This window comes from Oncorhynchus mykiss, chromosome 7 (genome assembly GCF_057628025.1).
Source record: "Oncorhynchus mykiss isolate SJ-2025 chromosome 7, ASM5762802v1, whole genome shotgun sequence".
Lineage (NCBI taxonomy): Eukaryota > Metazoa > Chordata > Actinopteri > Salmoniformes > Salmonidae > Oncorhynchus > Oncorhynchus mykiss.
Window position 1 is genome coordinate 61,412,569 of NC_143028.1, and position 19,697 is coordinate 61,432,265.

Genomic DNA, 19,697 nt, shown 5'->3' on the forward strand with positions numbered 1-19,697 from the left:
TGGCCTAATGCAGTAATGTAAGTGTGACTTTTCAGCATCCAGCTGTAGAACACCCTATGCTCAAACTCCCTGATGGCTGCACAGTTACCTTCACATTTTGGGTTGAAATGTATGTGAATGAATGTTTCTATTGGTACTTTTGTTTTCAAAACTGTGCAGTTGAATCTGTACATAAACAGATGTACAACTACATGTTGTAACTACTGCTAATCTTCCCTGCAATGTGAAGTATTGTAAGCCCACAGCTGCAGCCAATGAGAGAGAGAGAGAGAGAGAGAGAGAGAGAGAGAGAGAGAGAGAGAGAGAGAGAGAGAGAATTTAAGCATCTATGTGCAAGCAAGTGTCTGTGTAGGCCTATGTGCATTTGGAGCTGGAGCTGATGTTGTAGTGAGGGTGAGAGTATGACACAAACTACCACATGTGCTAAGATGAGGAATACATTTGTGGTGTAGAAGACTGTCAGCATCAAGACCCAGTGACGGTGAGTCGCATAATAACCACAGTCTGACAGGCATGTCTGTTATCATCATGTCTAAATATAGCATGACAACAATTGTCCAGAGAGAGTCCAAATAGTGTACATTCAACTTTGCAGTGTGACCATTGGTGAGTATAGAGTATACTAGGGGTGTAAGGTACACATATTGGTAGAAAACCGTTCGGTATGGAGACCTCGGTTCGGCCCCACTGTGAACCCATATTTATATATTTAATGTTTTGTTCTTTTTTTTAACACTAGTCCTGGTTGGCAACTCTACAAGAGTAAAAAACACAGGCATGAGGTCCCCTCATTGAAATGGCTATGAAATCTACAAATTAAAGAACAATTATTCAGACTGCAGCTGTTTAAATACCTTAGTCTGGTAAACGCTTCCGATCTAAGAACATTTCCGAATGGTATTCTGAAGTTTCCATTGTAACAACAACAACCACGAAGTCCTTGGGACTTCTGTGTAATGCAACCATAGACTCTCTGATGAACTATTATCCAGCAGACGGACCGGCGATAGCAGAGAGGGACAACAAACGTATACAACTCTTATATATGTAAATTGCTATTTGTTTTTTAATATTGTCCTGAACACCTCCAAAACAAAGGTAATGTGGTTTGGTAATAATGCCCCCAGTGTGATTACCACCTCTGAGGGTTTAGAGCTTAAGGTAGTCACCTCATACAAGGTCTTGGGAGTATGAGTAGATGGTACACTGTCCTTCTCTCAGTACATATCAAAGCTGCAGGCTAAGGTTAAATCTAGACTCGGTTTCTTCTATAATATTTTCACTCCTCTTTCACCCCAGCAGCCAAACTAATCCTGATTCAGATGACCATCCTACCCATGCTAGACTACGGAGACATAATTTATAGATTGGCAGATAAGGGTGCTCTCGAGCGGCTAGATGTTCTTTACCATTCGGCTATCAGATTTGCCACCAATGCTCCTTATTGGACACATCACTGCACTCTATTCTACTCTATAAAATGGTCATCTCTGTATACCCGCAGCAAGATCCACTGGTTGATGCTTATTTATAAAACCCTCTTAGGCCTCACTCCCCCTACCTGAGATAACTACTGCAGCCCTCATCCTCCACATACAACACCCGTTCTGCCAGTCACATTCTGTTAAAGGTCCATAAAGCACACACATCGCTGGGTCGCTCCTCTTCTCAGTTCGCTGCAATTAGTGACTGGAACGAGCTGCAAAAAACTCTCAAACTGGACAGTTTTATCTCCATCTCTTCATTCAAAGACTCAATCATGGACACTTTACTGATAGTTGTGGCTGCTTCACGTGATTTACTATTTACTACCTTCTTTCCCTTTGCGCTGTTGTCTGTGTTTGTACCATGTTTTGTGCTGCTACCATGTTGTGCTGCTGACATGTTGTGTTGCTACCATGTTGTTGTCATGTTGTGTTGCTACCAAGGACCTGTGTTTTCATGTGTTCCTGCCATGCTATGTTGTTGTCTTATGTCTCTCTTTATGTAGTGTTGTGGTCAGGGACGCCACAAGGGATTTTGGGCCGCATGAAATGATATCACATTGGGCTCCACAACTACAGACCACACCAACCCTGTGCAATTGCTATAACCACACACCTCCAGAACCTAATATACCCATTCAAAGCTTTCAATAACTCTACCTTTGCAGGCTTGCAACTCTCTTGTAGTCCAATATTACAGTGAGTTGTGAAAATATAACACTGTGCAGACATGCGTGCAACATTATGCATACAGTGGAATTCACTATTTGATGCAAGACTGATACCGTCTATAAGAAATGTGCTAAAGCCCATCTTTTACAGTCTGAATGTGATTTGAATGATAAAATGCTTGAATGGAAAATTATCTTAACATTAATGAATAACTTAAAATACATATAACTTAAATACACATTGACCTCTTCAATTAAAATAAAATAATCATCTATAGAATGATATAACAAACAAAATAATAAAATCAGCAGCAGATTTTTGATCTAACTATACATACCAACTAGAAAATAAGCAGCTGTAAAAGTGGAAATGGAAAATGGAAAACAAAATGGAAATGGTATTGAAAAGGCCTGATGGTGGCGCTAGAGGAAAGGTCAAGAGGTCACCAAATCAATAGGTTTCTTCCACTTGGGGTCTTGATTGTGCACAACAAATTTTATGGCAATCCAGCCATTACTTTGCAAAATTACTTGTTCTCAGTCTTGTTCTCAGCCTGTGGGCATCATGTGTGTAGTGATCCAATATCCAAAGCCATAACAATTAACAGTTATCACTTGCCCTTGCTCAGCCTTACTCACCAAGAAGTCACCGAAAGTCACCGATCAGCTTGTTTTTCAACATCCTCACTTTGTCTACCTCTTTCTGTGCTCCTTTTCTCATTTGCTCCATCCTCATCATCTGCAGTGGTACTGCCTGCACTGTCTTTCACCTCTTCCTCCACTTCCACACTCCTCCCTGACAAAACTGTATCACTTGAAGATGGTGCTGGTCCTGACGCATATAACAATATATCCTATAATGTAATACCATTTGTAATAACATCATAACCAAAATTTCAGTAGCTATCATTTTGTTTACGTAAATTAACTGCATGCACCACAGAAAAAATTAAACAGCACTTAAACAGGTGCCAGGTCGCAATTGTAAATGAGAACTTGTTCTCAACTTGCCTACCTGGTTAAATAAAGGTGAAATAAAAAAATAAAAAAATACTGCAGAATATTGACCCAAATGACCTGCAGTTGCGTGTCCCCACCACTAGTTGTCATTAAACAACCATATTTCAATCTGCATCAAAGCCATGGAGACATACAGTTGAAGTCGGAAGTTAACATACACCTTAGCGAAATACATTTAAACTCAGTTTTCACAATTTCTGACATATAATCCTAGTAAAAATTCCCTGTCTTAGGTCAGTTAGGATCACCACTTTATTTTAAGAATGTGGAATGTCAGAATAATAGTAGAGAGAATGATTTATTTCAGCTTTTATTTCTTGCATCACATTCCCAGTGGGTCAGAAGTTTACATACACTCAATTAGTATTTGGTAGCATTGCCTTTAAATTGTTTAACTTGGGTCAAATGTTTTGGTTAGCCTTCCACAAGCTTCCCACAATAAGTTGGGTGAATTTTGGCCCATTCCTCCTGACAGAGCTGGTGTAACTGAGTCAGGTTTGTAGGCCTCCTTGCACGCACACGCTTTATCAGTTCTGCCCACACATTTTCTATAGGCTTGAGGTCAACGCTTTGTGATGGCCAATCCAATACCTTGACTTTGTTGTCCTTAAGCCATTTTGCCACGACTTTGGAAGTATGCTTAGGGTCATTGTCCATTTGGAAGACCCATTTGCGACCAAGCTTCAACTTCCATATTTCAATCTGCATCAAAGCCATGGAGACATACAGTTGAAGTCGGAAGTTAACATACACCTTAGCCAAATACATTTAAACTCAGTTTTCACAATTCCTGACATCATGACTGATGTCTTGAGAAGTTGCTTCAATTTATCCACATAATTTTCCTCGTGATTTGGCCTCATGATGCCATCTATTTTGTGAAGTGCACCAGTCCCTCCTGAAGCAAAGCACCCCCACAACATGATGCTGCCAACCCCGTGCTTCACGGTTGGGATGGTGTTCTTCGGCGTGCAAGACTCCCCCTTTTTCCTCCAAACATAACGACGGTCATTATGGCCAAAAAGTTACATTTTTGTTTCATCACACCAGAGGACATTTCTCCAAAAAGTACAATATTTGTCCCCATGTGCAGTTGCAAACCGTAGTCTGGCTTTTTTATGGCGGTTTTGGAGCAGTGGCTTCTTCCTTCCTGAGCGGCCTTTCAGGTTATGTTGATATAGAACTTGTTTTTTGTGGATATAGATACTTGTGTACCTGTTTCCTCCAGCAACTTCACACGGTCCTTTGCTGTAGTTCTGGGATTGATTTGCACTTTTCGCACCAAAGTAAGTTCATCTCTAGGAGACAGAACGCATCTCCTTCCTGAGCGGTATGACGGCTGCGTGGACCCATGGTGTTTAATACTTCCGTACTATTGTTTGTACAGATGAACGTGGTACCTTCAAGCGTTTGGAAATTGCTCCCAAGGATGAACCAGACTTGTGGAGATTTTACAAAAAAAATTCTGAGGTCTTGACTGATTTCTTTTGATTTTCCCATGATGTCAAGCAGAGGCACTGAGTTTGAAGTTAGGCCTTGAAATATATCCACAGGTACACCTCCAAGTGACTCAAATGATGTCAATAAGCCTATCAGAACCTTCTAAACCATGACATCATTTTATGGAATATTCCATGCTGTTTAAAAGCACAGTCAATTTAGTGTATGTAAACTTCTGTCAAACTGGAATTGTGATACAGTGAATTATTAGTGAAATAATCTGTCTGTAAACAATTGTTTACAAAATTACTTGTGTCATGCACAAAGTAGATGTCCTAACCAACTTGCCAAAACTATAGTTTAACTCTGTCACCACCGATAAATCCACTATAACTGAGAATTTAATAAGCATTTTTCTACGGCTGGCCATGCTTTCCACCTGGCTACCACTACCCCTCCAGACGAGCTTCAATGCCATACAACTCTCCTTCCGTGGCCTGCAACTGCTCTTAAATACAAGTAAAACTAAATGCATGCTCTTCAACCGATCGCTGCCTGCACCTGCACGCCCGTCCAACATCACTACTCTGGACGGTTCTGACTTAGAATATGTGGACAACTACAAATACCTAGGTGTCTGGTTAGACTGTAAACTTTGGCGACTTCATTTACAAAATAGCCTCCAACACCCTACTCAACAAATTGGATGCAGTCTATCACAGTGCCATCTGTTTTGTCACCAAGACCCCATATACTACCCACCACTGCGACCTGTACGCTCTCGTTGGCTGGCCCTCGCTTCAAACTCGTCGCCAAACTCACTGGCTCCAGGTCATCTACAAGATCCTGCTAGGTAAAGTCCCGCCTTATCTCTGCTCGCTGGTCACCATAGCAGCACCCACCTGTAGCACGCGTTCCAGCAGGTATATTTCACTTGTCACCCCAAAAGCCAATTCCTCCTTTGGCCGCCTCTCCTTCCAGTTCTCTGCTGCCAATGACTGGACCGAACTACAAAAATCTCTGAAACAGGAAAAAGTTATCCCCCTCACTAGCTTTAAGCACCAGCTTTCAGAGCAGCTCACAGATCACTGCACCTGTACATAGTCCATCTATAAATAGCCCAAACAACTACCTCTTCCCCTACTGTATTTATTTATTTACTTTGCTCCTTTGCACCCCAGTATTTCTACTTTGCACACTCATCTACTGTCAAATCTACCATTCCAGTGTTTTACTTGCTATATTGTATTTACTTTGCCACCATGGCCTATTTATTGCCTTTACCTCCCTTATCTCACCTCATTTGCTCACATTGTATATAGACTTATTTTTCCACTGTTATTGACTGTATGTTTGTTTTACTCCATGAGCAACTCTGTGTTGTTATATGTGTCGAACTGCTTTGCTTTATCTTGGCCAGGTCGCAGTTGTAAATGAGAACTTGTTCTCAACTTGCCTACGTGGTTAAATAAAGGTGAGATAAAAATAAAATAACAAATAAATAGTTTGTTAACAATAAATTTGTGGAGTGGTTGATAAACGAGTTTTAATGATTCCAACCTAAGTGTATGTAAAAGTCCGACATCAACTGTACCTCTGCCATATGACTTGAAGGTATAATTTTAACATTGGCTGTCACTTATACAGACTGAGTCACTCAATGCTAGGGTAGCACATTTTGTGGAATACTCAGAGGTGGAAACTTTCTGTGGGAATTAACAGGAATATATGGGAATTAATGGAAATATATGCAAATTAATATTAATACCATTTAAATGTAGATGTTTTTTGCATTGGATATATTTACCATATCTTATGGAGACAGAAACAGAAACCTTTTACCTTATCATAAGTAGACATAATTGAAAATAATTAAATCCTTCCAAAATAAAAAATAAAAAAGCTATTTAGTTACAAATTGAACTTTAAATAAATGAGTTGACTATTCACATGGGATGATTTCACTGAACAACAAAAGAAAGGGAATATTGAATGATCCCCAATGATCCATCGCATCTCCCAAAAACGTTTTCAACATACATCTGTAAAAATGATAGTCTGGAAACTAAATCTTTGGTTGTCTTCCTCTCAGGCTTCCATGTCTTTTCCCTGGACCTCCTCAATGTCCACCTCTTGAACATCAGACTCTGAGGCCTCAACTTCACTGTCACTTTCCAACCTTGTTGAAGATGGCTCATTGTCAGGCTCAAAAAGCCTAAAATTTGCCAGGATGGCCACCAATTTTCAACCCTTGTATTGGTCAGCCTGTTGCGTGCTTTGGTGTGTGTGTGTTCCCAAACAAGGACCAGTTGCGCTCTGAGGTGGCTGATGTTGGTTGGATTTGGAGGATGATGGAGGCAACAGGGCAAAGAGCCTCAGATCCAAAAAGTCCCTTCCACCAAGTGGCTAATGAGATATGTTGGCACGACTTCCATATTGCATCTCCATCCCAAAGCCCTTGCTTGGCAACAGGTTTGTACCTTGTCAGTTCGGGGATTTGAACTTGCAACCTTTCGGTTACTAGTCCAAAGCTCTAACAGCCTGTTCAGGGGCAGAACGAACCCACTGTTCCTAGGCTGTCATTGAAAATAAGAATTTGTTCTTTAACTGACTTGCCTAGTTAAATAAAGGTTAAATAAATATAGCCTACATCAGCCTATATGTGGTGTTCAGTGCAGGACTACATTGCATGAGACTTTTAAAAACGTTTTTACATTATGAACGGCTTGACATTAATTCATAATTTTTTAAATTGTTCTGTAACACCATGGGCCAAATAGGTCACTGTAAATTATATTGTGTTGTATGATGCAAGAACTCCTTTACAAAATACAATTAATTATTATTACCATACAGATATTTAGACAATGTAGGCTACCCCTAATATTCAAGCGTGTCTCAAAATACAACATTGCCCCTTTAATTAAGACGTAAGCTTTTTACCTGGCTTTTCAAAGACATTTTGAAATGTAGCCTACACGTTTTGTGCAGGGAGTTACTTTTTTAAGTAGCAACTCCCCATTGCTGACCTATACTTATCTATAACTGGGCTAATATCTTGCAAACTAGCAAAGAATATCAACAACTGTGCACACGCGCGGCTCTGCACTCTGATCTGAACTGACCTGAAAAGTGCATTAACCGTTTGGTTGAAAGACCGAGCCAAAGTGTTACGTGGAAATGCACTGTCAATCACTTACTTTCGCAAGGGAATCAGCATGCAGTGTCGACTCGAGCCGTCAGGGGGCACTACTGTCCTTTTGCTCCCTGCTCGCTGTCAGCGTGATAGTTTGAAGTAGCTGCGAGATGAGCTACTGCAGTAATTGTCAGGGCAATGGTGGCGCATTATCAGCCGGAAAACAAACGCCACAGAGGAATTTGTGGCAGGAATGAGAGTTCGGGGTCGGCCGCATATTTGTTCGTTTTTCAATTTTACTAGATGATTACTGCACCAAGGACCTTCGAATGGATATATCGCACACCTTTTGAAATGGCTATTTTTCCTCTATTTTTAGAAGTACGCAACACGGATAGCTGAAATCGCAACGTAAACAAGACGCTGGATTAAGTCCTCTGCGGTGCTGGGAGTGTGATTTAGAACTAACGTTGCTGTGATTTCAACCTAAAGAACCACCAAACTTCACATGTTTCGTCGCTTATATTTAGAGAAAATAATAACATAAACTAGCTAGTTGACAGGTACCATAACAGAGAATGGTTATTATGACTGGCAAGATATGGTGATTTGAGTCGGGACAGTATGGATTGTGCACTGATGCGGTAACTTTTATGACCTAGCCTACCAGAAGAGAACTGACTCCATTGTTTACAACGTCAATTCAATGACATGTCTTTCTCGTTAGAGCCACAAATGTAATCAGAACAACACACCAGTGAATAAGCTTATGGTCCGTAATCATATCAGGTCAAAGATGATTGAACCACAGTGTTGCGACGACGGCGATGAACATGAAACCCTGCCATTACCAACCCTACCCCCTATGCCACGAGAGCGGGTCCCTTTGCAGAAGAGCAGCATATGTTCCCGTTCCTACTTCATGGTGGTGATGGTCTTTTTCCATGTATACATCATCAATGTCATTGTGCTACTCCTATACGTGCACTACAACAACGGCCCGGGAGACGTACTGGCCACCCAGAACAGGGATGAGGCAAGCGGGGGAAGCAGTCATCACAAGCCCCCCGAGTCCCATCAGCAACCGTCATATTCTGGCTTTCAGCGGGACATGTACCTTCCACGCCTAGAGGGCATACGGGTGAGATAAGGATGCCCGTGTAATTCTGTGTCTGTTTAGCCCAGAACTCAACCTTGCAGAAAGTAGGTGTATAATAAGCTTCAGCGCTGGGCTAGTGTCAGTTGTGCTATTCTACTTCCATATGAATGGTGCGTTCCATGTAATCTTGAAGGCATGAAGTTATAGTCACAGTGTTGTCTCTCAGGTGGGCCATGTCCAGAAAGTGTCACTGGTGCCAGACAAAGTGCATGAGATGCGGACCCTGAGCCTGAAGCCCCTACTGTTTGGTGAGAGCTCGCTACTAAACTTCTGCTCTGCTCAGCCCTCTTCACGGAGTTAGTGTCTGCTGTCATTGCTCTCAAAGGTTCTCTGTTTACGTTGAAGTTGAATGTTTGTGCGTGCATTTGCTTGTGTGTGAACACCTACGCGTGTGTGTGCTGTGTGTGTATCTGTCTCTCCAGAGATCCCAGGGTTCCTGTCTGAGGAGGAGTGTCGTGTGGTGGTGCAGCTGGCCCAGCTGAAGGGCCTGATGGAGAGCCAGGTGATGGTGCCTGAAGGACAGGAGGAGCTGACGGAGCAGCTCAACCTTAGCCCTGATGAGATTTTCAACCTGCTGGACCTCAATCAGGACGGACAGCTCCAACTCCAGGAGGTGGGTGGGCAAGCAGGCATGTGTGTGTCTGTGAGTGAAGTAAGTAATCTTGCACAAGTCTTGGTTTGTGCGAGCCAGACTAGATCATAGGAGCAGGTTCCTATCTCCTGTTTCTCTAGCGTGAGGCAGCTTGATGTACAAGTACACCCCCTGGACAGGACACTAGTCTATCGCAGGGCCTCACCCACATTCTATCTCCTTAATGCTGAGTGCCAAGCAGAGACTCATCGGGTCCCAATTTTTACAGTGTTTGGATTGAAGTCCCAACTTTCCAATCTCAGGGCAGACACTCGAACCACAAGGCCACTGGGTGGTGGGGCTGGGTACTGTGGCAGCAAAATATCAATGTATTTTGTTCCTTTATAATGGATCAATAAAGATGTATTGTATTATCTTCTATATGTCTGTGTAATGTGTGCTTTTTTACATTTAAAAAAAAAACATTTTATATATGTGTTTCCTGGGCCTTCTACAGATATTGACCCATTCACGAGTGAGGGATGGGATCTGGCTAACACCAGAGAATCTGAGAGAGATCTATGCTGGACTGAAGGCTGACCCTGACGGTAACGGTAAGAGAGTGTCATTCTCAGCAAGGCCTCAGCATACAGAGCTAACTAATCCATAACACCAACAGAATACATCCACTATAATCCGTCTGTGACACCAAGTCAAATTGAAAACCAGTTCCAGGGAACAAGCATGAAAATAAAAAGTAGTATTCTTTGCACAGGGACAATGATCATCCACAGCAACGTCTCCACGAGCTTCTTCTTGTCAGGCTTATCATATAGGTATACAGTTCAAGTCGGAAGTTTACATACAACTTAGCCAAATACATTTAAACTCAGTTTTTCACAATTCCTGACATTTAATTCAGGAAAAAAAATCCCTGTCTTAGGTTAGTTAGGATCACCACTTTATTTTAAGAATGTGAAATGTCAGAATGATACTAGAGGATGATTTATTTCAGCTTTTATTTCTTTCATCACATTCCCAGTGAGTCATACGTTTACATACACTCAATTAGTATTTGGTAGCATTGCCTTTAAATTGTTTAACTTGGGTCAAACGTTTTGGGTAGCCTTCCACAAGCTTCCCACAATAAGTTGGGTGAATTTTGACCCATTCCTCCTGACAGAGCTGGTGTAACTGAGTCAGGTTTGTAGGCCTCCTTGCTCACACACACTTTTTCAGTTCTGCCCACAAATATTCTATAGGATTGAGGTCAGGGCTTTGTGATGGCCAATCCAATACCTTGACTTTGTTGTCCTTAAGCCATTTTGCCACAACTTTGAAAATATGCTTGGGGTCATTGTCCATTTGGAAGACCCATTTGTGACCAAGCTTAAACTTCCTGACTGATGTCTTGCGTTGTTGCTTCAAAATATCCACATAATTCTTCTTCCTCTATTTTGTGAAGTGCACCAGTCCCTCCTGCATCAAAGCACCCCCACAACATGATGCTGCCACCCCCGTGCTTCACGGTTGGGATGATGTTCTTCGACTTGCAAGTCTCCCCCTTTTTCCTCCAAACATAACGATGGTCATTATGGCCAAACGGTTCTATTTTTGTTTCATCAGACCAGAGGACATTTCTCCAAAAAGTACGATATTTGTCCCCATGTGCAGTTACAAAACACAGTCTGGCTTTTTTATGGCGGTTTTGGAGCAGTGGCTGCTTCCTTGCTGAGCAGCCGTTCAGGTAATGACGATATAGCACTCGTTTTTACTGTGGATATAGATACTTTTGTACCTGTTTCCTCCAGCATCTTCACAAGGTCCTTTGCTGTTGTTCTGGGATTGATTTGCACTTTTTGCACCAAAGTATGTTCATCTCTAGGAGACAGAACGCGTCTCCTTCCTGAGCGGTATGACGGCTGCGTGGACCCATGGTGTTTATACTTGTGTACTATTGTTTGTACCGATGAACGTGGTACCTTCAGGCATTTGGAAATTGCTCCCAAATGGGATGAACCAGACTTGTGTCATGGCTGATTTCTTTTGATTTTCCCATGATGTCAAGCAAAGAGGCACTGCGTTTGAAGGTAGGCCTTGAAATACATCCACAGGTACAACTCCAAGTTACTTAAATTATGTCAATACGCCTATCAGAAGCTTCTAAAGCCATTACATCATTTTATGGAATTTTCCAAGCTGTTAAAAGGCACAGTCAACTTAGTGTATGTAAACTTCTGACCCACTGGAATTGTGAATTATAAGTGAAATAATCTGTCTGTAAACAATTGTTGAATAAATTACTTGTGTCATGCACAAAGTAGATGTCCTAACCGACTTGCCAAAACTATAGTTTTGTTAACAATACATTTGTGGAGTGGTTGAAAAATGAGTTTTAATGACTCCAACCTCAGTGTGTGTAAACCTCTGACTTCAATTGTACCTGTAGCTAAGTGACCCCTGTCTGTGTGTCTTTGTGATAGCTATCTGACCCCTGTGTGTCTGTGACCCCTGTCAATCTGTCTGTGTGTGTCTGCATTAGGCCTGCTGAGCCTGGAGGAGTTCAGGAGTCTGGACAGTAATGCGTTCCAGCGGTTCTTGCAGCAGCGCGGGGTGAAGAGCAGCCAGCTGGTCAGGAACAGCAGACACACCTGGCTGTACCAGGGAAAGGGGGCACATCAGGTACTCCGAGACCTCAAGAAGAGGTGAGGAGAGCATCACTGTCAAATGTTGTCTTGGCCTCATAGTCTCGCCTCTGCACTGGTCTCTCTATCTCTCCTCTCTCTCTCTTCTATTCCCTCTATTACGTTACTATTCCAAATGTTTTAATGACGGATAGTTTTGTATGAAAAGAGTAGTGGGATTTTACTGATATTGTTTCCATTGCATGTGTATAGATAACACTGGGATAGAGGATTTTTTTCTCTTTTTTTTAAGCCAAGAATAATGAACAAAAATATAAATGCAACAATTTCAATGATTTTACTGATATAATATAAGGAAATCAGCCAATTTAAATACATTCATTAGGCCCTAATATATGGATTACACATGACTGGGCCCCTAGGCTTACCCACTTGGGAGCCAGGTCCACCCACTGAGGAGCCAGGCCCAGTCAATCAGAATAAGTTTTTCCTCACAAAAGGGCTTTATTGCAGACAGAAAAGAACCTCAGTTTCGTCAGCTGTCTGGGTGGCTTGTCTCAGAAGATCCCGCAGGTGAAGATGCCAGATGTGGAGGTCCTGGGCTGGTGTGGTTACACGTGGTCTGCTGTTGTGAGGCCTGTTGCATGTACTGCCAAATTCCCTAAAACAACTTTGGAGACTGCTTATGGTCGAGAAAGGAACATAAAATCTAGTGGACATTCCTGCAGTCAGCATGCCAATTGCGCGCTCCCTCAAAATTGAGACATGTGGCATGTGTTGTGTGACTAAACTGCACATTTAAGAGTGGCCTTTTATTGTTCCCAGCACAAGGTACACCTATGTAATGATAATTCCGTTTAATCCGCTTCTTGATATGCCACCCTGCCAGGTGGATGGATTGTCTTGGCAAAGGAGAAATGCTCACTAACAGGGATGTAAACAAATTTCTGCAAAATTTTTGAGAGAAATCAGCTTTTTGTGCGTATGGCACATTTCTGGGACCTTTTATTTCAGCTTGTGAAAAATGGGACCAACACTTTACATGTTGTGTTTATAGTTTTGTTCAGTATCTGTTTGAATACATGAATAAAAACAGTTAGAATAAACACCATGGCCAAGGTTATTGGAATCTGATGTTAAGGATTTTTGTCCCTTTCTCTCTCTTTTCTCTTCTGTCTCTCCTCCCTAGGGTGACCCGTCTGACCCGGCTGCCCTCTGCGTTGGTGGATCTGAGTGAGCCACTCCAGGTGGTGCGTTATGAGCAGGGTGGTCACTACCACGCCCACCACGACAGCGGCCCTGTCTACCCTGAGACAGCCTGCACACACACACGCCTCGCTGCCAACACCTCCACACCCTTCGAGACCTCCTGCAGGTGAGAGAGTGCTGTGTTGAGTCAGCCAACGCCTTGATCTTGGCTTTGTTTTAATAATACTGTATATTCATAATTCTGGTTAGATGTCCTTTGGGTTAAGATGGTTAGGTGGAGTTATTGTGTGATAATGTACTGTAAAGTCTGTGAACGTTAGGTGGATGTGTTTGTGGTAAACTATGTGGTGTATGGCTTTAACATAGCGCATGTAAATATATCAGTTAGTTTGTGACTAAGTCTTACATATCTATGGTGTTGTTGGTCTGTGTGTGTATTAAATGTTTTGTTGCACACCCAGGTACATCACAGTTCTCTTCTACCTAAACTCTGTTGAGGGGGGTGGGGAGACCGCGTTCCCTGTGGCAGACAACAGGACATATGAGGAAGTGGTGCGTTATTTACTCTGTGTGTCTGTGTGTGGGTTCTTGTATGTTTATATAATTTCTATATTACGTGTTTGCGTGTTTGTATCTCTATGTTTTTGTCAATGGTATTAATTAGTGATTATGTGTGCAGGGCTTGGCATTAAGGCTTGTCCTCTTGTCCTGAACAAGTTAAAAAATCAAATGTAAAAATCACAATATCAAACAATTGAAAAAAATATTTGTTTATGTTATTTAACCAGGCAAGTCAGTTAAGAACACAATCTTATTTTCAATGACGGCCTAGGAACAGTGGGTTAACTGCCTTGTTCAGGGGCTGGACAACATATTTTTACCTTGTCAGCTCGGGGATTCGATCTAGCACCCTTTCGGGTTACTGGCCCAACACTCTAACCACTAGGCTACCTGGCGCCTCAATTACTTTAATCAGAATAGGATCAGAGAGGCCAACATTGGGATAATATTCAAATCTATTTTTCATGTACATAAATAAATAACCCTACTTGTCAAAGTGTAGGTGACATACATATTGGCTAGAGCCTCATGTCCAACCCGATGCTTTAATGATACCTTTAATTACAAAAATATAAATATTGGCTAAACACCAGTCATGTGTGACAAATATAGTCTAATGAAGGATTATTAACGTTTAAAGGCTTGATTCTGTTGAAAAACACGAGGCTCTGTTTGTTCAGATCAAATAGTAAAAAGACCGGAGAGTGAAGGACAGTGCCTGTTGTGCACCGCACATCACCCATCTTGAATCTGAGCTGAGGAACATTTTGAAACTATTTAACCATAAACTTAATTGTTTAAAACCTGGACATTTTATGTCATTTCATGAAGCATGTCTTAACTTGTTTCAAAGTAGGCTAGCCAAAATACCATCATAGAAATGCTGAAGGAATTATTTTATAAACACTTAATATCCTAGCATTTTTCTCATGTTCTATTGGTTTTCAAATCAACTTTATTGTATTGTCCAGCAGCCGAAGGCATAATCCTAGTCATATTAGTAACCCATGCTAGTTGATGGATCTTTAGATCTCCCCTTTCTTCGTTTCTAACGGATATTTAAATCTCTTGTCAAATTAAACAGCTCGCACATTTGATGTGCTTTTGAGGACAGTTTTTTTCCCGCTAATTGCATTTTGGAACATTCACGCATAACCTACAGCCATGTGCACGTTGTTGGGGGTGTAATATGAAGAAATAAAACGTCATCAACATTTTAAGCTAAATGGTCTGATCCATCAGCCTCATTGCTTTTTAAATATTTTTTATGTGCAGTGGTTGTATGAATTTGGGATCTGTCGTCCCAGAGTCCGTTTTGAATCATAGACATATATTTTTATTGTCACAGGGACGATGGGACGCCCATAATTTAGAACTCTGGAGGGAATTATTTTATAAAGAGAAAGTATTTGGTCAATGTATTGTTGCAATATTTGGTCAAACGTTTTACTTGACACCCAGGGTCATAACCATGTCATAACAACTGTCAACTTGTCATAACATGGACATAACTGTCATGACTCATATATTTACACCTGTTGTGACATATTGCATTATTTTATGGCTGCTTATGACACCTACACAAGAGTGTCAACCCACATATATTCAAATTAGTTATTTCCCTGCCAAGGATTTTTTTATTGTTTTGAATGTTTGTTTCTTAAATCCTTTGTTGTAATGAATCATTTGTTGAATAAATGTGGGTTTTGACACTTATGTAGGTGATATAACCAGCCATAAAATAACGCAATATATGTAACAATAAATATGTGGCTCATGACAGTGTTATGACCATATTATGACAAGTTATGTCAGCTGTTATGCCATGGTTATGAATGTGTTATGACATTGGGTGACAAGTATAGTGTTACCCAATATTTTATAGGCTACCAAGGGTGGCCAACCATCCTCCAGGAGAGCCTTAAAGTGGCATTGTTGTATTTTGAGACAGGCTTGAATATGCAAGGCAGCCAATAGGCAAAGTTTTTTTTGTTTTGTCTTTCTCTATGGTAAAATGGATAGCAATGCATTTTATTTTGTAAAGTGGTTCCTTGCATCATACAGTGATGTAAAAATTGTGTTAGACCATGTATTATTTTGGGACAAGTGACTTGAGCTTTTGGCAAAAAAAAGTTAATGTCAAGCCCTGGTGCGTATGTTTGTTTTCAGTCTCTGATTCAGAACGATGTGGATCTTATGGACACGAGGAAGAACTGTGATAAGAGCAACCTGAGGGTGAACCCTACTAAAGGGACAGCTGTATTATGGTACAATTACCTCTCTGATGGACAAGGTACAGACATAGAATGACCCTTCAATGTACACACTACTACAGCTTAATTACTGCCCATCAGACAGGACACACAACTTATTGTACACAGCAATTTACCCCTTCATTCTATCACTGCTGTTCAGGTCCTTATTTAAAAACTGAAGCATGTGTAGTTTTGATGAAGGTTATGCCCACTGTTTTAGAAACGCATTGAAAAAGAATACTCCTACTAGTCCACATGGCAGTTGTCAGTTATGCTGTTATCAAAGCTGCTTTTGAATGCACATATGAACTGCTCTCTGTTACCCACAGGCTGGGTGGGGGAGCAGGATGAGTACTCTCTGCACGGCGGCTGTGTGGTCACCCGCGGAACTAAGTGGGTGGCCAATAACTGGATCAACATCGACCCGGACTACCAGCGCCAGGCTCGCTACCAGCAGCTGGTGTCACAGCAGGGGGAGGAGGACGCAGAGGACGAGGGGGAGCAGTCTCAGCCCAGCCCTGAACAACTGCACACTGCTGACTCCCATCAGGAACTGTAGCTGTACTGCTGTAGCCTAGAAACCAAAAACAATAACCTCCCCTTAAGTCCACTAATTACACTAGTTCCAACTTTGAAAGCTGGTCCCAAAGATGGGTGGTTCAAATATTTGTTCAGACATTGTAGTTTGTGGGCATAGACCTCGTCCACCCCTCTTCTTCAGCCCAAAGCTACCAGAAAGCTACCCTACCACCACCCCACGCCCCAACCTAACTTGACTCTGTCCTGCTGTTCACAATCTCCCATGACGACACCTCTGGCCAGTACGAAGAGATATTTGATATTCAGGGACTGTGGTCACTTAGGATTTATGCAACTGTGAGAGGGGGAAAAAAACAAATTTTCTGATTTCCTTGTTTGTTCACTGTTTGTTGAATTCATGTGTAATTCCAAACTTTGTTTACATTTTATGTATGCACAATTTTACCTCCCTTCTGTGTGTCACAAAACATTCATGTTAGATTTTCAGTGAGTGAGACTGTCATTCTGATACACATATTGCAGAGGGTCAATCATGCTACTATTTGCATGTACGTGCATTCGTATGAGCTGTTACATTAGGCTTTGTGCAGGTTTTTACAGTGTCATGTTTAACATAGACTAGAGTGATGACTTTAGATCATGTCTGCTCTGATCCTCTGTATCTTTGGGTGATGACGTTGTCTGCCATCACCCAAAGACCCCTCCCCCATCTTCAGATGTGATGAAGCATGTTAACTGTTATTTAAACGTTGCACAGATTGTTTTATTTATTTATTATCTATGTTTTATGTATGGGGGAAATTATTTTCATTCTGTCACTTGATTCCAGTACTTCTCAATCTACTTCCGGTATTGGATGTATATGTATTTTTAAAGTATTATTTATTTATTCCATATTGTTCACTTTGTTCCATGTTGTGTTGTTCACCTTGTTTTGTGTTTGTTCCAAAATGCACTGAATCACTTTCCTCTGCTCCAAATAAAGTCTACTTTAGGTTTTGAGTAATAGTTATTTCTCTAATTTCAGTGGAGTCACAGAGATCAAGTAAGGCCCATTGCCAAAGCTGTTTCTGACAGAACCCTGGCAGAAGCATATCCATATTTGGCAACTAGTCCCCCTGCTCTGTTGCTCTTGTTCGGGGGAGGATATTATTTGGACATTGTAGGGGTTTACTGTACCTTCTACTTTTTGTAGGTATTTCATTAATTATTAAGCTCTTTTTTTTGAAATGTTGATACATTGAGGTTTCATGCACTGACCTCGCAGTCATGCATTTCTTGCAGCATTAGAACTACCATATACACAGTATATACCTGTATACTATATTCCCAATTTACAGTAACTTTTCAAAAGGGTAGGCCCACCCCCATAACAGAAAGTATATGAGAAATATGCAGAATGTCAGACTTGGGGTAAGGCTCCTCAGAGTTTGGTGTTGCACTGCATCTCCTGCAATGACATTTACAGACATGGTTAATATTTACAGAGTCTTCCATATTGTATTTTCCATTTAACTGTACTGAATGATTGTATTGTATGTGTTTTGGCATGCAGATATGCATGTCTCTCATCAGTGAACACTCACAGCTCGGCGTTGATGTTCTCTGGTGGCCAAGGCAGTGAAGCGCAGCATCATGGACTGGAGCAAACAGATGTCTTTTAGTGATGGACTCAGAAGAACACTCCCAGCTCTTAACTGCTCCACTACAGATGCTGGATAGTAAGAGTATGAGTTATTTACACATCCTATTCAAAGTAATGAGTTATTAATTTATTAGCTACAGATACAGGTTTCACTTAAATTGACACCTAGCCATGTAGACAGTAACATCAATCTCACCAAAGTTGTAAAATATCTGTCAAAACTGGACTGGAGGATAAGCACTCTGCTTTTAAAACCTCTTAAGGATCGGAACCTTTTTTTAAATTTTCACCTAAAATGACATACCCAAATCTAACTGTAGCTCAGGACCTGAAGCAAGGATATGCATATTCTTGATACCATTTGAAAGGAAACATGGAAGTTTGTGGAAATGTGAAATTAATGTAGGAGAATATAACACATTAGATCTGGTAAAAGACAATACAAAGAAAAAAACATGTTTAAAAAAAAAAGTACCATCTTTGAAATGCAAGAGAAATGCCATAATGTATTATTCCAGCCCAGGCACAATTTATATTTTGGGCACTAGATGGCAGCAGTGCATGTGTGAAGTTTTAGACTGATCCAATGAACCATTACATCTGTTCAAAATGTTGTATCAAGAATGCTCAAATGTGCCTAATTGGTTTATTAATAACTTTTCAAGTTCATAACTACGCACTCAAACAATAGCATGCTATTCTTTCACTGTAATAGTTACTGTAAATTGGACAGTTCAGTTAGAATTTAAGCTTTCTGCCAATATCAGATATCTATGTCCTGGGAAATGTTCATGTTACTTACAACCTCATCCTAATCGCCATAGCCTACGTAAGCTCAACCATCCTGTGGGGGACCCACTGATCCTGTTATCTCAACCTACCAAACCATTGTCATCCTAATCATTTTCTCCCCTTATGCTTTTTATTGGAGGTACATTCCTGATTTTTGTCTCTTCAATTCAAGGCCATCTCCCCGATCTCATAATTTCCCTCTCCTCATCATCACCCACTCACATTTCTCATGGTCTTGATAGCCCCGGTGTTGATGAAGTTAGCCGTGGATAGGTCTAGGATGATGGAATGGATGTCAAAAGTCCTCTTGCCCAGCGAGCCCTGGGAGAACTTATCCAGGTCCCGGCTCATGGTATCCTCACTGTGGAGCCCAGAGTGGTGGTGTCCCTGTCTTGCAGTTCCGACTCTGTCACTAGGGTGACACTGTCTGTCCTCCAGATTTTCAAGTTGATTTAAGTCAAAACTGTAACTAGGCCACAGGAAAATTCAATGCCATCTTGGTAAGCAACTCCAGTGTATATTTGACCTTGTGTTTTAGGTTATTGTCCTGCTGAAAGGTGAATTTGTCT

General features: G+C 41.2%; 1 protein-coding gene across 1 annotated transcript; it reads left to right on the top strand.

Moving 5' to 3' along the window:
• Positions 1-7,877: 7,877 nt before the first annotated feature.
• On the top strand, positions 7,878-17,693 carry LOC110528302 (transmembrane prolyl 4-hydroxylase). Its single transcript, XM_021610256.3, has 9 exons — positions 7,878-8,892; positions 9,077-9,158; positions 9,333-9,523; positions 9,999-10,095; positions 12,024-12,186; positions 13,316-13,501; positions 13,797-13,887; positions 16,066-16,189; positions 16,481-17,693. Exons 1-9 carry the CDS (start codon positions 8,521-8,523, stop codon positions 16,708-16,710), a joined length of 1,536 nt encoding a protein of 511 aa, XP_021465931.1. The 5' UTR covers positions 7,878-8,520; the 3' UTR covers positions 16,711-17,693.
• Positions 17,694-19,697: the final 2,004 nt, after the last annotated feature.